The sequence below is a fragment of the Bufo bufo genome, chromosome 5 (assembly GCF_905171765.1).
Source record: "Bufo bufo chromosome 5, aBufBuf1.1, whole genome shotgun sequence".
Lineage (NCBI taxonomy): Eukaryota > Metazoa > Chordata > Amphibia > Anura > Bufonidae > Bufo > Bufo bufo.
In genome coordinates this window covers 360,888,945-360,908,917 of record NC_053393.1, presented here as the reverse complement: position 1 = coordinate 360,908,917, position 19,973 = coordinate 360,888,945, and the positions used below count along the sequence as shown (strand labels likewise).

The 19,973-nt window shown below is 41.3% G+C and overlaps 1 protein-coding gene across 1 annotated transcript in view; it reads right to left on the bottom strand.

The window, feature by feature from the left end:
• The window catches only part of TMEFF1 (transmembrane protein with EGF like and two follistatin like domains 1), a 275,685-nt gene that overhangs the window by 7,098 nt on the left and 248,614 nt on the right, over positions 1-19,973 (bottom strand). The window contains exons 6-8 of the mRNA XM_040433077.1: positions 5,488-5,636; positions 4,483-4,548; positions 2,747-2,870 (exon numbers count right to left, since the gene is read on the bottom strand). Of these exons, the coding sequence (XP_040289011.1) occupies positions 2,747-2,870; positions 4,483-4,548; positions 5,488-5,636 (339 nt within the window). The remainder of the gene's footprint in view (positions 1-2,746; positions 2,871-4,482; positions 4,549-5,487; positions 5,637-19,973) is intronic.

The following is a 19,973-nucleotide window of genomic DNA, read 5'->3' as shown; positions in this document are numbered from 1 at the left end:
CAGGGCAGTAGGCCTGAATCCTATAAGGCAGGAGATCGTGATGACATCACCGTGACCTCCTGCACTGTGTCTCAAGACATAGCGCAGGAGGGCACAGTGATGTGTTCCCTATCACATTTCACAAGACTGCAGAACTCAGGACAGAGATGGCAATGGAGAGTGGAACACAGGTTAGTATTTTTTATTTTTTTATGCATGCTAATGCTGTACGTACTGGGAAGCACTATGGGGGTGTGGGAGAACATTACAAATACAACAAAGGAGGAATAATATATACTAGTAATATAGAGAGGGTCATTATATATTCTAATAATACAGAGGAAGCCACCATATATATTAATACAGAGGTAGGCATTATATATACTAATAATACAAGGGTGGCCATTTTATATACTCTAATAATACAGAGGGAGACATTATATATAACACTACCAATATAGAGGGGGGCGTTATACAGTATATGTTTTCAATATAGAAGGGGCATTATACATATGGGCACTACAGGAAGCATTATAATACATAGGCACTAAAGGGGATCCTTATAACTACAGGGGGCACTGCAGCGGTGCTTTATCAATACTGGGACTACTACAGGGGGAATTATAACTGGAGACAGTATAAGTGGATACACTATAGGGAGCTCTATTACTACTGTGGGCACTATAGGGATGCCTTACATAGGGGCCTTATTACTACTGGGGGGCTCTATAGGGTGGATTTATTACTGCTGGGGAACTATAGGTGGCCTTATTTCTACAAGGGAGCATTATTAATATTATACTATCTGTATGACACTTTTGTTTCTGCAGTATAGTATTTAGGGCATTGGGAAGCACAGCGGGCACAGTATTGAAAGAAGAAGCAGGATGACAATGTTGGGGCATCCGGAGGGGTAAAGATGATAGAAAAATGAGGAATCTAAGATGTCTGTGTAGTAAACTCTGCAGAGACAAGACACAAGTGAGAGAAGTTATCAAGGCGGTCTGATCTCCAAATGGTGAAGATGAGGAAAGAGAATGTCTACCTCCGATGAGATGTCATTGGATGTAAGAGGTATGGGGTACTGTATTCTGTATGTTTCATAGCGATGTATGTAACATCCACCCAAATATCTCTTTAACAGTCGGGGGAAGGATTTTAATTTTTCTTGCCTTCTCTCTGCTCACCAAACACAGCGGTGTCCATTTGATAGAGGCTGTGCTTGGTATTGCAGCTGAGCCCCATTCACTTCATTGTGGGGGTGGGGGTGGTGCCAGAGAATATACCAGCCCAGGTGTCAAATACCTTAGGCACACCACTGACTAAAACTATTATTTTACTAGTGCACCTGTGAAATATCTATTGCCTGACTTCAAGAATGACATGACCTCTCTCTCATGTTCTTTATCCATCCCTCACTACAGTAATTTGAATGCACTTCTTTTCTTTATAAATCCAACCTCCACATCTGATGCAGCTTTTCCTTACAATGATGGACTATTCTGAGTGAGTTAGATGTGAGCAGCCTTTACTTCAAAAGAAGCTGCCAATGCACATTATTCCCTTTAAAATCCATAGTTGCAGGTACAGACATCAAAACCTGACAACCATGAAACCTGAACTAGACATTCAAGCAAGGAGCGTGGAGGAGGAAGCACTGGTGCATGAAGACGGCTGTGCTCAGAGTGCCCAGATCACGCCAGTGCTATGTGTAAATAAAGGACTTCAGTATAGACATGATTGTTCAAGAGAAACAATGGACGCTGTCTTCTTCCCTTAAAAACATTTATGTCAAAATAGAAAACAGAAAAAAGGAATTGGCTCTTCCAGGTATGAAGCTTACTCGACAAAGAGAAAGAGAACTGTCTGAAAGTACTTTTAGATATATCATATATTAGTAGACTAAATATATTTAAAGGGCTTCTATAGTTTTTACTCATTGATAGCACTGAACAAATCCCTGCACTGGCTTCTCCACAATGCAACAAATTGGTCTTCAGCATATAAAGTATCACTGGTGTTCATAGCGATCAATCCCAGTCCTTTGATTACTGTTACACTGAAATCTGAATTTTGTATTTGCTATAGGCCAGAATTACACAGTTTTAAAAACCACTTTAAATATTGACACCCTTGTCAGATTTTCTTTAGGAGGGGTGGTCAGATACAGGCTGTCTTGCAGTGAACAGGTTATTAAATCTTGTTTTTAAAGTAAACTTACTGTGGACAAGGGCAGGAGTTCAACCCAAGATCTATCACATGGGCTCATACTAGACACTTTTGTTTAATCTTATACCACCCATTGGTTGACTTACTTTGCACCAAAATTTTGATCCAGATTGTTGTAGTTTAAACCACACCTCTGTCAGCGAAACCACGCCACTTTTCCCTGTTAGTCACGCCTCTAGTGAGGTACAAAACGTGTCTAAAACACATCATGTGGTGTAAGGCGTATATGTAAGTTTACTGAGCCAGTATTAATAGCTTAGTAAATCTCACCATTGTTTACATACATCTACAGAAGGATCGGAGATCAGGACAAAAAAAGCAAAAAAGGAAACTATTATTAGTTTATACTTAAAATTTATTGCGCTATTGTAAATACATCCACATATTGTGGCGCAGCTAAAAGGTGGTGCAAAAAAAACCTGTACCTAACAGAGTCAAATACAGTTAGATCTTCATCACAGCCAGAGGAAATATCCAATAAATGGCACAAATCTTAAAAATTCTATTCTATATATAAAGTATTTTTGCTGTAACTTACCGGCATGATGCTTTCTGTGTAGGATAACTTAATTCGCATGTTCCATGCACACAATATCCATTATAGTTTTCTGAACATGGCATATAATTCCCCATGTAGTCATCTTCCCTTTGGTCACTAGAATCTAACAAAAAAAAAGGTTACAAATAGGGAAACTGTATAATAAGATGGTTATATTGAGAGTCGTGAGCTTGTTGAAGCACATACTTCTGAATAAGCCAAGTTTAAAATGTAAAAGTTTAAAATGAAAAAAATAAAAAGTTTCCTAGGCTCTGTTCACATTGCATTCAAGTATTGAAGGTTTATATCGACAAGGTTTCCCAACGTAAACCTCCAAAAGAAGACAAAAGAGGTATGCTGCTGTACAGGCATACAGTAGCATATGTCACTCATAGTCATCCATGTTAAAACCTGGGAGATTTCAGTAGTGAAGCATGCAAAATTGTAAAAATAGTCAACATACTGTAGCTCAGAATCAGTAGAAAATAAGTATTACAATGGCTCACATTTATGTCTGCGCCATAAATCTGTCTAAAAAGTGGCACCTAATCTAGGGTTTCCCACATGCCTGACAAGGAACGGGGCTAATCAGAAAGGCAAAGGGACTTTGTGGGGAAAGAGGCGGGCCTAAGATGTGCCATTTTGTGCCAAAAATTGTGCCAGAATTTCAGCATAAAAATCTGTCTCAAAGTAAGCCAACCAATAACTGGTATAGAGAAAAGTGTGTATCATCCAGCCTGAGCCCCTGTGATAAATCTGGTGCCTGTCTAAGCTTACTCCAGCTTTAGGATTAGTAAATCTGCAATGTACTTACAATCTTTCTCAACAACAAGTTACTGATCAAAGGGGAAGATAATAATCTCTCTCTAATCGCATGAAAAGATTCTGATATTAATGTAGTAGGGACTGTACTTATTGTATAGGGACAAATAGAATAGAATGAATACAGCAGACAAGATGTCTATTGTCATAGCTACAGGCAACATAAAATAACTGCTCTCTTTTCGTTGTCCTTAGAGGGCACGGCATTTACAAAACCGGATTATTAACTATTCTTCTTGGTCTCTTGTAAGTTAACAAAGAACCAGAGCTGATTGTTAAGCCGCCTCTCTCTCTATGTATATATATATATATATATATATATATATATATAACTGAGTGATCTAACATGCTAAATCACTCTCATAAAAATCTGAAGAAATGCGGAAGAAAAGGGAGAGGACAGAAGCTTTCTTTATACAATGTGAGTTTATATTCTATACATTACCCCATCAATTTTACAGATCTGCCATATGCTAATTAAACTAAACTCTCCCGGTCTAATTAGCTTCATGTTTATGTCTGCCATTACCTTTCATGTAAGAGAGCTTTACCTATAGGTGGTGGAATGGCATTCGTTTTCAGTTCATAGTATTTTATTCTGGTCTTCTGTATTCCAAAACATGACTCTCGATATATATAAATATATATATATATATTTCAGAAGTAATTGCAGCTCTGTGACAGCCTGACGCATGGCTGACTACTGAGCTACAAATATCCTTTGTCCAGTAAAATGAATGTGGATCATAAAATAGCAGAATTCTGCAGCAACAACCTGCTGTGAACCTAACATTTACATTCGGATCATCTCAGGCAGGCTAATGGTGAGTTCTGATTTCAGAAATAAGCAGAGAGAGGAAAGTGAGCAGTGTCATGATGGTGTCTTTGGAAATACCAGGCTAGAGGGGACCTACCTTTCACCTCGGGGCGGTACTGTAAGCCGTCATCTTTCTTTCCAACTGGATTGGTGTCATCTGTGACTGAAAAGAAAAAGTAGATATAAAGCTAAACCCTGTGAGAAATCTATTATACTAGGATCTCTCCATACTAAAGTACCATGGACCACAAATAATATAACACTTCCAATTGCACAAACATGGCCTTATTACTAGTGTTGTACAGACCCCTTATATGGAGGACATAGCCTTCTATAGCCTCATACCGCACCTTACAGAGGAACAGGATTCATATGGATTATAATGTATGTTGTACTACAGGTAGATATTCGCCCCTATTTGTTAGGGATGATTGATCTAATAGTAAAAGCAAAGAAGACCGGCACTCACTGTATTGGATGCGATTCTTATCCTTTTAATGTGCACATGGAGGAACGTGTTTCGACTCAAACACGAGTCTTCGTGTTTGAGTCGAAACGCAGCAATTTTGTACCTCCATGTGCACATTAAAAGGATAAGAATCGCATCCAATACAGCGAGTGCCGGTCTTCTTTGCTTTTGGATTTATGGGACGCCGACCCTGGACGCGCGCACCGCTCAGTATACACACGGAGTGCTGGCTGCTTTCTTTTCTGATCTATAGTAAAACGCTGTATGGCTCATTGATTAATAGGTAAAAATCTGTATTATGTCGTTAAATAAATATTGATCATAAAAAAGGAGTTTTCCCCTCACACAGATTATAGCCTACTGACTAGATAGGCCGTAAATGTGTTTTTGAAACCTCCACTAAGCCATTAATGTGGGTTCCTGGAAAAGAAGTGGCTGTATAGGTGTTATAACTTTACATTACAGTAAACGGCTGACATACGGATAGACATCTATGTTATATCTAATCAATATTCCATAAAATAAAGAATAGGTAAAAACGGGCAATATGCAACATCAGAGACTAAGTGTGGATTGTCGGAGCCTGGGAAGACATCTTCTATATTGTAAAGCTATATACAGAGTATTTTGTACCTGTACAGCTTCCTAGGTGTTTCACATCAATCTGCTCCTGCTTGATGCATGACGCCTCTCTCACCATACATGGATTGGAATACGAGTTTCCATCAGAGGCACAGACAGGATTAAAATTATGTCCGCTGCAATCTATGTTACACACACACCTGCCAGAGAAAATAAGAAAAGGAATAAATGAATCTGTAGGAAAGGAATGTCTGTGTCACTACATCATTTCTATGTATTCATCAAGTAGCCTACTTTGTGGTGGAAAGACAGCAATGCTGATTTGATGCAATGTATTGTCCTAGCTGAAAACCATAAATCAGTGGTCTGCAATCAATAATCGCTATGGGAACCAGTGGCGAGACAGGCACATAAATAGGTCATGTTGCTACTATGGGGTCAGTGAAGATGTGTGTATGTGTGTATGTATGTATGTGTGTGCTTGTGGGGGGGGGGATCAATTCCAAATTCTTCTGCTAAAGGCATCTCTGGATAAACAGGTCTTGTATTAGACAGGACCTTGTCAGAAGAACCATCTCTAGAAAGTAGACCTAGTTTTGATTTATCTATGGGGCTCCTGTCTATATATACCTAGGATGTGAGTACATATAATATAAAATGCATGATAATATAATATACATAGAAATAGGTAAGGTGATCTTCAAATAATATAATAGCAATAGAAATATGGATACATGGCACCCTGTCTCAGATTTCTAGATCACTGATTAAACTGTCACTGCCATGTCTGAACGGAGTTTCACTCCAAATGGCGCAGTCAATTCAACAGTACAGACTCGCTGGCAACAGTTCATATCAGCTCCCAGTGGATCCTTGGGTGTAAACAGTTCATATCAGCTCCCAGTGGATCCTTGGGTGTAAACAGGTCATATCAGCTCCCAGTGGATCCTTAGGTGTGAACAGTTCATATCAGCTCCCAGTGGATCCTTGGGTGTAAACAGTTCATATCAGCTCCCAGTGGATCCTTGGTGTGAACAGTTCATATCAGCTCCCAGTGGATCCTTGGGTGTAAACAGTTCATATCAGCTCCCAGTGGATCCTTGGGTGTAAACAGTTCATATCAGCTCTCAGTGGATCCTTGGGTGTGAACAGTTCATATCAGCTCCCAGTGGATCCTTGGGTGTAAACAGTTCATATCAGCTCCCAGTGGATCCTTGGGTGTAAACAGGTAAACAGGTCATATCAGCTCCCAGTGGATTCTTGGGTGTAAACAGTTCATATCAGCTCCCAGTGGATACTTGGGTGTGAACAGGTCATATCAGCTCCCAGTGGATTCTTAGGTGTAAACAGTTCATATCAGCTCCCAGTGGATACTTGGGTGTGAACAGGTCATATCAGCTCCCATCCTTGGGTGTGAACCACCTTCCACATTTATTTTATTGTCATGCAGGTTTCAATGTACATCATTTACCAGATCATGTGGGATGCTGAGTCTAGCATCATCCTAACCTCCTCCCACCCCATGCAACGTTTTGGGAGTCACCGCCCCCCCCCCCCCCCTTACTCAGCATCATGCTAGGACTGAAGCAGTAAGTGGCATGGCCGCTTCCTGATCTGTATATACAGCACAGCGATGGTGAAGGCAGGGACGGTAAAAAAATGACAGCGGCCTCCCAACTCCCACAGCTCCATGATCCTTGCACAGTTAAATGCAGACCGCCTGGATGTATATAGTCAACAGGCAGTTAACCATTTTTTTACATGCATTAAAAAAGAATACTGGAGCTTTCCTAGATTGAGACTTCAGCAAGTTGTACAATGGAGAACTCCACTGGAATCTGCAGGGAATCAAACTGTGCCAGAAAGGCATGACCCAATTTTAGAAATGCTAAGAACTGTATTCTAGGTATTTAAACTTGACTACAAATCTGTCACCCCGACTTTAAACGCATGTATTACTGTATAAAATAGTCCATAATCGGGATGACAGATTCCCTTTAAATGAACAAAATGCTGACACTGGGGAGGCTTTGTGTATCAGTTGTTTATAAAGTTATTCCTTAGGTGGATACTTGAGGAGATTTCTAAGGTGAGGGTAATAGTATTAAAGGGTAATACAGTATATATTATGCCATAAATGTCCTCAGGGGCCAGCATCTCGAGAACGAGCCCCGTTTTATGCCAATGTTAATGGGGAGGTGGCTGTACATGTGTGACACTCTGCATTCACTTCTAGGGGGCCTTCTGAAAAAAGCGGAGTTTAAAAAAATCACAACCAACAGGCTGATTTATTTAGACATAAAAGTTTTAAAAAGGGGTATAATGGCAATATGTATGATAGCATTATAGTACACAGGCTTATAAACACATGCCTTAGGCTACTTTCACACCAGCGGTAATATTTTCCGGATTGAGATCCATCATAGGGTCTCAATACTGGAAAAAAACGCTTCCGTTTTTGTTCCCATTTATTGTCAATAGGGATAAAACGTAAATGAACAGGACGGAGTGCACCAGAATGCATTCCGTTCTGTCCTGGGATGTGGAGCCAAACGGATCCGTCATGACCTACAATGCAAGTCAATGGGGACGGATCCGTTTTCTCCAACGCAATAGAAAACAGATCCGTCCCCCATTGACTTTCAATGGAGTTCATGACAGATCCGTCTTGGCTATGTTAAAGATAATACAACCGGATCCATTCATAATGGATGCAGATGGATGTATTATCAGGAAGCGTTTTTGCTGAACCCTGCCGGATCCAGCAAAAACGCTAGTGTGAAAGTAGCCTTACAGGTAAAGTCCAGGTACAAACTGATGTTATATATAGTACAGTGCAAAAGTGGGCAGTACATGATACAAGGATTATCCATTTGCTGTTCTTTGCAGAGTAACATATATAGTAACATAGTTTATAAGGCTAAAAAAAGACATCTGTTCATCCAGTTCAGCCTGTTATCCTGCAAGTTGATTCAGAAGAAGGCAAAAAAAAAAGGTAGAAGCCAATGTTCCTTATTTTAGGGGAAACAATGTCTTCCTGACTCCAATCAGGCAATCAGAATAACTCCCTGGTTCAACGACCCCTCTCTAAGTAGCTATAGCCTGTAATATTATTACACTCCAGAAATACATCCAGGCCCCTCTTGAATTCCTTTAGTTAATTCACCATCACCATCTCCTCAGGCAGAGAGTTCCATAGTCTCACTGCTCTTACCGTAAAGAATCCTCTTCTATGTTTGTGTACAAACCTTCTTTCCTCCAGACGCAGAGGATGTCCACTCGTCACAGTCACGAGGATAAATAGATGATGGGAGAGATCTCTGTACTGACCCCTGATATATTTATACATAGTTATTAGATCTCACCTCACTCATCTTTTTTCTAAACTAAATAACCCTAATTTTGATAATCTTTGAGGGTACTGTAGTCCCCATTCCAGTTATTACTTTAGTTGCTCTTCTCTGAACCCTCTCCAGCTCTGCTATGTCTGCCTTGTTCACAGGAGACCAGAACTGTACACAGTACTCCATGTGTGGTCTGACTAGTGATTTGTAAAGTGGTAGGACTATGTTCTCATCACGTGCATCTATGCCCCTTTTGATGCAACCCATTATCTTATTGGCCTTGGCAGCAGCTGCCTGACACTGGTTTTTACTGCTTAGTTTGCTGTTCACTAAAATTCCTAGGTCCTTTTCCATGTGAGTGTTACCCAGTGTTTTACCATTTATTATGTATGAGTAACTTGCATTGTTCCTTCCCATGTGCATAACCTTACATTTGTCAGTGTTAAACCTCATCTGCCACTTCTCTGCCCAAGCCTCCAATCTATCCAGATACCTCTGTAGCAGTATACTGTCCTCTTCCGTGTTAATTACTATATGCAATTTAGTGTCATCTGCAAAAATTTATATTTTACTATGCAAGCCTTCTACAAGATGATTAATAAATATATTGAATAGAATACTGACCCCTCAGGTACTCCACTAGTGACAGTGACCCAATCTGAGTGTGTACCATTAATAACCACCCTCTTTTTTTTTTTTTATCACTGAGCCACATACAGACATTTTCCCCCAGTCCAAGCATTCTAATTTTATATACTAACCTTTTATGTGGTCCGGTGTCAAATGCTTTGTAGAAGTCAAGATATACGACATCCATTGATTCACCGCTGTCAAGTCTAGAACCTACCACCTCATAGAAACTGATTAAATTAGTTTGACATGACCGATCCCTCATGAAGCAATGCTGATTCGGTGTTATTTGCTTATTTGTATTGAGGTACTCCAAGATAGTATTTCTTAGAAAATCTTCAAACAGTTTACCCACGACAGATGTTAGACTGTACTGGCCTATAGTTTTCCGGGCTCTGTTTTTGACCCACTCTTTTGAATATTGGCACCACATTTGCTAAGCGCCAATCCTGTGGAACATTCCCTGTCAGCATAGAGTCATTAAATATCAGAAATAAGGGTCTGGCTATGACATTACTTCATTCTCTTAGGATATGAGAGTGTATACCATCTGGTCCTGGCGATTTGTCTATTTTAATCTTTTAAAGGTGCTGCTGCACTTCTTCCTGGGTCAGACGGGGCACATTTAATTGGTTTTTCTTGTTCCTCACTCTTTTATTCCCATAAGGTATGTACCTTTCACAATTGGAGTTTAGGATGGTTTTAAAAACATCCCATTTTGTAGCTGCATTTTTATTTTTTAGGACATTGTCCCAGTTAGTGAGGCCAATGGCCTCTCTTAGCTAGTCAATTTTAGCTTTTTTGAATTTTGGTATTTTTGTGCTTCCCTGAAAAAAACACTTTTTTGAATGACAATTGGAAGGTTATTATTTTATGGTCACTATTTTCCAGGTGTCCAACCTGCACATCTGTTGCTCTGCCAGGTCTATTGGTTAGTACTAAGTCCAGTATAGCTGTCCCTTTAGTTAGGTCCTGAATCAGTTGGGAAAGGTTTTGTCTTCGGTTATTGCCCAGAACCTGTTTCCTTTATGAGATCTAAAGCTTTCAGTTTATACCCAGTCTATATCTGGGTAGTTGAAGTCCCCCATAATAATGCCCTCATTATGATTTTCCACCTCATCCATTTCTTTTAGTAGTAGATATTCTGTGGACTCTGCTATATTAGCATGTTTAGGTTTACGTATTAGGTTTACAACAAACTCCTAACAGTGTTTTATTATTGTTTTTGCCCCCATGTATTTCTACCCACAGTGACCCACATGTTCATTTTCCTCACTTATATCTTCCTGGAGTGGGGGCTTTAGACAGTACTTTACATAAAGGCAAACCCCTCCCCCTCTCCCTCTCTCTGGTTTTGACTGTAATCCTGTACGTTAACCACCCAGTCATAGCTATCATCCCGCCATGTATTAATTATTCCCACTATGTCATAGCCCTCCTCATACATTAATACTTCCAGTTCGACAGTTTTATTGGTCAGGCATCTGGCATTAGTGTACATACAATTAAAGGGGTTCTGCAGTTTGTTTAAACTGATGATCTGTCCTCTGGATAGATCATCAGCTGTTTGAGAAGGCAGCAGCGCTCCAGGAGCGCCGCGGCCTTCTCACTGTTTACCGCAGGCCCAGCAATGTCATGACTAGTATCAACTGATCTATCCAGAGAATAGATCATCAGTTTAAACAAACTGTAGAACCCCTTTAAGAGGTCTTTCTATGTTTTTTTAATCTACACCTTTCCTTATGAACTGTTCTAGTCCCTCCTTCCAGGTCTCTTTCTCCCTCCTATAATGTAATTACCCTCCTCCCCAGTCCCTAGTTTAAGCCCTCCTCCTACCTTCTAGCCATCTTTTCCTTCAAAACAGCTGCACCTTCCCCATTGAGGTACAGCCCATCCCTATGATAGAGCCTGTATCTCCAGGAACTCAAACCCCTCCTTCCTATACCAGTTCTTGAGCCACTTATTAACCTCCCTAATCTCCCGCAACCTTTCTTGTGTGTCTCGTGGTATAGGTAGTATATCGGAAAACACTACCTTTGAGGTCCTTGCCCAGAGCTTGTGACCTAAACCCCTAAAATAATTTTTAATTACTTTTCACCTATCTCTAACTCTGTCATTGGTTCCAATATTGGTCATGACCGCTGGATCTTTACCAGTTCCCTCCAGTAATTTAGCAACCCGATCTGCGATATGTTGCACTTGAGCGCCAGGAATACAACACACTGTTTGACGATCCCGATCTTTGTGACAGATTGCCCTATCTGTACCCCTAATAACTGAGTCTCCCACTACAGCACCTGTCTGGCCTGCCCTGCTCTCTTGGTCCCCTTGTTTCTGGAGCTGACATACTACTGACTGGCAGAGGAGGTGTCTTGCTACAGCAGTGCTATCCCTGAACTGACATCCCCCTCATCTGCCAACCTTGCAAACTTGTTGGGGTGTGCCAGATCAGGGCTAGCCTCCCTTGCACTCTTCCCTCTACCCTGCTTTCTAACTGTCACCCAGCTAGCAACCTCACTTTCCTGATTCTCCATACTACTACCACCCTCCCCCGGATCTACCCCATAGGGTGCCTGCTCAGTGAGCGGCAACTTCTTTTCCACATTGCCAACATATCTGAGCGTCAAAATTCACTTGTTTAGATACAGGATGTGCTATTCCAAAAGGGCAATTTTCTCACATGTTGAACAAAGATATGCACCCTCAAACAGCTGTTCCAGGACTGCATATGTTTGACAAGATGTGCACTGGACTGTGTTGTTAGTATTGCAACACATACTAATAGGGATTACACAAGAAAAGAGAAATAAAAAATACAATAAAACAGTGCACTGAAAAGCAACTGACTTAGTGTAGTCCCCTCCTAAAGTCTCTGAATCCCAAGTCACTTAATCTGAAGTCACACACTTAATACAAACACACACTTAAAATGAAACATGTAAATGCTGAGAAACTCGCGTTGTTTGTCTGCTTGTATAGGTGCTGCTCCCAAACAACTTCAAACCAGACTGCTGTTTTATTTCAGAAAAACAAAGAAGACCAAGGGTGTCCCTAAGGGAGGTGGAAAACAGTGCCCACCCAATGTAACCACAAAGGACACCCGTAGTTTATAACTCGGTACAAGCTCCCGAGTGAAATAGCGAAAAAACAAGAAAACGGAGCTCATAGTACCAAAAGTAAAAATATACTTTATTGTAACATATAAAAAATTGTATATATAGGTAAAGATGCTAGTAAATGATATGCCATTAAAAAGTGAATGGGAGCAGAAAAAGAGCGCCACCCTGGGATAGCACACGGGTCAATTGTAAAGTATGTAGGTATGGATTGATAAAAAATACGTGGTACAATGACCAACCAATGACCAAAGAACAGTGTGATAACCTTAATACACAGGTGAGTCAACAGTCAAAAATAGACCTGTACGGCAAAAGACAGGGTTTGTATTGCGAGTGCAATGTGGAGAGTAAAAAACCCCAGTAGGACCCGGTATCGTATATCGCCTGGGTAAAATGGCGTGTAGGTAAAAGAAGAACAGAGACTCACCTGAAGAAAAAGACTGTGTGCTATGTCACCCAGGATGGCGCTACCCCAACGCGCGTTTCGGCATGCCTTCGTCATTTACTTGTCATTTACTTGTCAATATGCACTAGTTTTTATTGAATCTCAGTTTATCATTGAAGCACTGGAGTCCTCTCACTGATGAGCGTATGCTCTGGAGGCAATATTCAGGAGTTTATGGCTCCCCCACCCTTCAGCTGCTAATTGACAGCTTTCTCCCTATGCTTACTTGGGGACATGTCACCGCCGAGGCTAGTGAATGGCTGTGAAAGTCCATGTGACTAAGGATGTGACGTCACTCACTGCCTATTCACTGTAGAGATGCTTTGAAAAAGTTAATGAGATTCCTTCTTTTCCACATTAGTGCTTACTAATTTTTGGGGGTCATAATCTCCCTTAAGTATTAGGAAGGACACAATGTTGCAGAAACATTGTAATAGCAAAAATATAACCAAATTTGATAGGAAAGCAGTCTGAAAACATGGAGGTCAGGCATTAGAATTATATATACACTATAAGAACTTTACACAGCACAACAGTTCCAGATGGAACACCCATCTTCAGTGTTCAGCGTGTGCTGTGCACTGAAGACGGATCCTGAGCCTGCCTCTACTCTCCTTGCTATATACAACAATATAAATATCCCTATATGCTGTATTATTACTTCTCCTTGTCTCCCTGATTATTATATTGGCTGTCGCTGTCAGTGGTGATCAATGACCCGCATCAGTTTTTTATCTCCCCAATGCACTGACTACCTAACTAGCCACTGGGGAGGTACAAGAGAGAAGAGCTGTCAGCGCTCAGCACTGACAGTCAGTGTAATACTCATGGAGAAAGGGAGAAACTGTTTTACAGTACATAAGGACAGATATATATATATATATATATATATATATATATATATATATATATAATAGTGCATTTCAATAAATTAGAGTATCATCGAAAAGTCTATTTATTTCAGTACTTCAATTAAAAAAGTTATATAAATATAGATTTATTACACACAGAGTAATCTATTTCAAGCTTTTATTTCTTTCAATGTTGAGGAATATGGCTTACAACTAATAAAAACTAAAAGTCTGTATGTCAGTAAATATTGAGTAAGCACTATAATCAGCTAATCAACACAAAATACCTGCAAAGTTTAAAGCCTTTAAATGGTCCTTCAGTCTGGTAGGCTACACAATCATAGGGAAGACTGCTGACAGTTGTCCAGAGGACAGTCATTGATAGGATATTTTTCGATATTTATATGCACTAATTATATATATATGTATATACCGGTCTCTATATATTGTAAAACCGTTTCTCCATGCCTCCATGAGTATTACACAGACTGTCAGTGCTGAGAGCTGACAGTCAATATAATAAGCAGCGAGACAGGGAGAAATGATGTTAGAGTACATAGGGACATTTATATTATATAGCAAGGAGAGTATGTAACTCTCTGCATGTAACAGTGAGCCGTTTTTAGTGCATAACTAAACATTGAAGACAGGTTTTCCTTAGCAATGTTCATTTCAAGCATTACTAAGGGATGATGTTTTTTAATAAAACTCAACAAAATCACTTAATAAGGTATATTACAAAACCACTTCCAAACACATAAAAATACTAATAAGTGACAGTTATACTTTAATACATTTGGTAAATGAGCTGCTTTTACGGCTTGCTGATGAATGGGTAAATGTGTAGAGAACAGCATGGCACCTAGCTTGGAAAAAATCCATATATATATATATATATATATATATATATATATATATATGAACAATGAGATCTTCTTTCTATTGAGCAATAAATCAATAATAAACCTGCTGTTTATGCTATGTGAACTCATTCTGTCCATACTCTCATGATTAGGGAAATCCTTAGGGGTCTAGAAGTAATTAGGAACTTATGATCAGATATTTCCACATAAATGTTACAAGTGAACCTTTGCAAAGAAACAAGGTCATCGTGTAAAGGCTATAACCAGGTCATGTTTCCTTATAAGTAGGCCTCTTCACAAATTACAGTAATTACACTCACCTAAAGAATTATTAGGAACACCATACTAATACGGTGTTGGACCCCCTTTTGCCTTCAGAACTGCCTTAATTCTACGTGGCATTGATTCAACAAGGTGCTGATAGCATTCTTTAGAAATGTTGGCCCATATTGATAGGATAGCATCTTGCAGTTGATGGAGATTTGAGGGATGCACATCCAGGGCACGAAGCTCCCGTTCCAACACATCCCAAAGATGCTCTATTGAGTTGAGATCTGGTGACTGTGGGGGCCATTTTAGTACAGTGAACTCATTGTCATGTTCAAGAAACCAATTTGAAATGATTAGAGCTTTGTGACATGGTGCATTATCCTGCTGGAAGTAGCCATCAGAGGATGGATACATGTTCTCATTCTGTTTACGCCAAATTCGGACTCTACCATCTGAATGTCTCAACAGAAATCGAGACTCATCAGACCAGGCAACATTTTTCCAGTCTTCAACAGTCCAATTTTGGTGAGCTCGTGCAAATTGTAGTCTCTTTTTCCTATTTGTAGTGGATATGAGTGGTACCCGGTGGGGTCTTCTGCTGTTGTAGCCCATCCGCCTCAAGGTTGTGCGTGTTGTGGCTTCACAAATGCTTTGCTGCATACCTCGGTTGTAACGAGTGGTTATTTCAGTCAATGTTGCTCTTCTATCAGCTTGAATCAGTCGGCCCATTCTCCTCTGACCTCTAGCATCCACAAGGCATTTTTGCCCACAGGACTGCCGCATACTGGATGTTTTTCCCTTTTCACACCATTCTTTGTAAGCCCTAGAAATGGTTGTGCGTGAAAATCCCAGTAACTGAGCAGATTGTGAAATACTCAGACCGGCCCGTCTGGCACCAACAACCATGCCAGGCTCAAAATTGCTTAAATCACCTTTCTTTCCCATTCTGACATTCAGTTTGGAGTTCAGGAGATTGTCTTGACCAGGACCACCCCCCTAAATGCATTGAAGCAACTGCCATGTGATTGGTTGACTATATAATTGCATTAATGAGAAATAGAACAGGTGTTCCTAATAATTCTTTAGGTGAGTGTATACAACTCAAATGATGCTATAGCACTGTTAACACTGGTCTGCCGCTGAAGACAGTGATTGCCTGCAGGCTGCAGTAGTCATGAACCGTATTCTGGCACGTCACTGATACTATGACATGCACAGTAGACAGCTGAGGACAGTGATTGGCTGCAGTGGTCATGTGACATTTCCAGGTATATTACCTTTGTTGTTTGTAAACAAACAGCTACAGAACCAGAATCAGCAGGACGAGATCAGCAATGCAGAGAATGGCACAAGAGAAAGGGGCGAGTACAACAATGTCTTTTTAACCCCTTTACGCATAATCACGTACATGATAATGTGTGAGGGCTGTATGGAGTGTGCTGCTGCAGTGAGTCTGTTAAGGTGAATGGCACAAGGGATAAAAAAATCCCAAGTTCCAGCCACCTAAGGCGGCTAATATATGTTCAAAAGTAAAAAAAATTAAAATAATCACCCCCCTTTCCCAATTTTACATATAAACAAAGAAATAAACAAATCAGGTATCACCACGTCTCAAAATGTCTGAACTATTAAAATCTAAATATAATTTTTATGTGTGGTCTATACCGTAACAGAAGAAAATAAAAAATGCACAAATCACCATTTTTAGTCACCTTGTCCCCCCAAAAATTGAATAACAGTGATCAAAAAGTCATAAGTAGCACATAAACGGTACCAATGAAAACTAAATTTCGTTCCGCAAAAAACAAGCCATCATACTGCTCAGTGGATGGAAATTTATAAAAATGTATGGCTGTCAAAAAATGGCGATGCAAAGGAATTTTTGATTTTATTAAAAAAAATTTTTTTAATTTTTTTAAAGTAGTAAAACAAAATAAAAACTATACAAATCTGTTATCATATTGACCCAATTTTAGCGCACAATGAACACCATCATGTTAAAACTTGGGGGGAATTTGGGAAAATACTTCACCCTACAAAGAATTTTTTCCAGTTTTCCAATACAGGATATGATATATTAAATGGTGCCATTAAAAATACAACTTGTTCCAAAAAAAAAGCCCTTAGATGGCTATGTGAGTGAAAAATTAAAAAAAGGCTCTTAGAATGTCAGGAGGAAAAAATAAAAATGTAAAAACGAAAATGGGCTTTGTCTTGAAGTGGTTAATTTAGCCCATTTTAGAGCTCGTCTAAAACTCTGAATTATCTAAGGCAACGCCTTTTACCGCCTCTGGACCGCCTAACGCAGGATCGCGTTCCGGAGGCGGCAGCCCTGCGCAGAGTCACGCATATACGCGTCATCTCGCGAGACGCGAGATTTTGCTCAAAGCCGGCCCACGCATGCGCATCGCGGGCCGGCAAAAGATAGAGGGGGGTCACGTCATCAGCTTGCCAGCCAATGATCGTGGCTGGCAAGCTGATGATTTTTAAAAAATCAAATCAAAAGCCAGATAACACATTATATTTGTAAATATGATGTGTTAAATGGCTTGTCTGCTCCTCTGCTGGTCCTTTTCGTCGGTTGGTCCCAGCAGAGGAGCAGACATCACAGTGAGTAGTACCAAACACTTCCCTTAGCCCCAGATCACCCCCCATCACCCGAATTAACCCCTTGATCACCCCTTGATCGCCCCTGTCAATCACCTAGTGAAAGGAAAAAAGTGATCAGTGTAAACTGTCACTTTTTTTTTCACTGGTATTGACTGTTAGGTTTTAGGGCTAGTTTAGGGCCCCTTGGTTAGTAGTTTTAGCGATTGTTTAGCGCCCAGCCCACCGCACCGCAGTCTCTTATTCGCTGATTAGCGTATCGCTAATCAGCATTTGTACTTTTATAGTATCTGTAAGTGATCAAAACTGATCACAGTCAGATCTATAATTGTATTAGTGTCACCTTAGCTCGCCCTCCACCCAAAACGCAGTGTTTGCCCGATCAGGCCTGATCGGTCGCCCACACGTGCGTTCACCCACGCCCGCCCCGCCGCAGTGACAAAAATATATATATTTTTTGATCACTGCACAATCACTTTACAAGCGCTGAGGCGATAAAAAAATCAGTTTTGATATTTTTTATCAATCACAGCGGCCTCCGGTACTTCGCTAGCCTCCCCTTTGTAGGACAGGCTTGCTTTTTTTCTTGGGTAGTCTCAGGGAATACCCCTAAATTTAGTAGTCCAAATGTCAAACAGGGGGTATTTTTCTGAAGAGGCCTACAGGATTCTGACCCAGTCGGATGAGGAATGGGAACCCTCATCTGACGAATCTAGCGGGTCAGAATATGAACCTGTAGAAAGCAGTGGCAGTCTGACCCAAAGTTCGGATGAGGAGGTTGAGGTCCCTGATAGCACCAGGCGTACCCGGCCCCGTGTCGCTAGACCACAGGTTGTGCAGGATCCGTTTCAAGAGCAGCAGAGTGGGGCTGGCGCTGTCGGATTACGTGGTGAGGCATACACCAGCAGCGCAGCCCTCCCTGGACCTAGTACCAGCACTGCCGTACAACATGGTGAAGTGGCGAGCACCAGAAGGGCAGTTGAAGCTGGTACGGTCGCACGTGCAGTAGTTACGCCATCGCAGCCACCGCAAAGACAGGCCCGTAGAGCCCCTAGAGTCCCTGAGGTGCTGGCAACCCCTGATTGGCAGTCACCAACTTCAGCCGCACCTGTAGTTCCCCCTTTCACCGCCCAGTCTGGAGTTCGGGTTGAGACAGCTCAGATCGGTTCGGCCCTGGGATTTTTTGAGCTGTTCTTGACTGCGGAGCTCTTGGACTTAGTCGTGGCAGAAACAAATCGGTATGCCACTCAATTTATAGCCGCCAACCCGGGAAGCTATTATGCCCAGCCTTTCCGGTGGAAACCAGTCCAAGTTTCCGAAATTAAAATTTTTCTGGGCCTTCTCCTGAACATGGGTCTAACCAAAAAGTATGAATTGCAGTCATATTGGTCCACGAACCCGATTCATCACATGCCCATGTTCTCTGCTGCTATGTACAGGGCACGTTTTGAGACCATCCTGCGTTTCCTGCACTTTAGCGACAACAGCACCTCCCGTCCCAGATGCCACCCAGCTTTTGACCGGCTCCACAAAATTCAGCCCCTCATAGACCACTTCAACCAGAAATTTTCAGATTTGTATACCCCTGAGCAAAACATCTGCGTAGACGAGTCCCTAATACATTTTACCGGGCGCCTTGGCTTCAAACAATACATCCCAAGCAAGCGCGCCCTGTATGGGGTCAAATTGTATAAGCTCTGTGAAAGGGCCACAGGCTATACCCACAAATTTCGGATCTATGAGGGAAAAGATCAGACCCTGGAGCCGGTCGGTTGCCCTGACTACCTGAGGAGCAGTGGGAAGACAGTCTGGGACTTGGTGTCACCCTTATTTGGCAAGGGGTACCATCTTTATGTGGACAATTTTTACACAAGTGTGCCCCTCTTCAGGCATTTGTTCCTGGAACAGATTGGCTGCTGTGGCACCGTTCGACCTAGTCGTCGGGGCTTCCCCCAACGGCTCGTTACCACCCGTCTTGCAAGGGGGGAGAGGGCTGCCTTGTGTAACCAAGAACTGCTCGCGGTGAAATGGAGAGACAAGCGTGACGTTTACATGCTCTCCTCCATTCACGCAGACAACACAATACAAATTGAAAGGGCAACCCGTGTCATTGAAAAGCCCCTCTCAGTCCACGACTATAATGCGCTCTCGGAGGGGTGGACTTCAATAACCAGATGTTGGCTCCCTATTTAGTTTCCCGACGCACTAGACGCTGGTATAAGAAGGTGTCTGTATATTTGATTCAATTGGCGATGTACAATAGTTTTGTTCTCTACAGTAAGGCTGGGAGAACGGGATCCTTCCTCAAATTTCAGGAAGAGATCATCGCGAACCTCCTGTATCCAGGAGGTTCCGTGGCCCTAACCACCAGTGTAGTTAGCCGTCTACACGAGCGACATTTCCCCAGT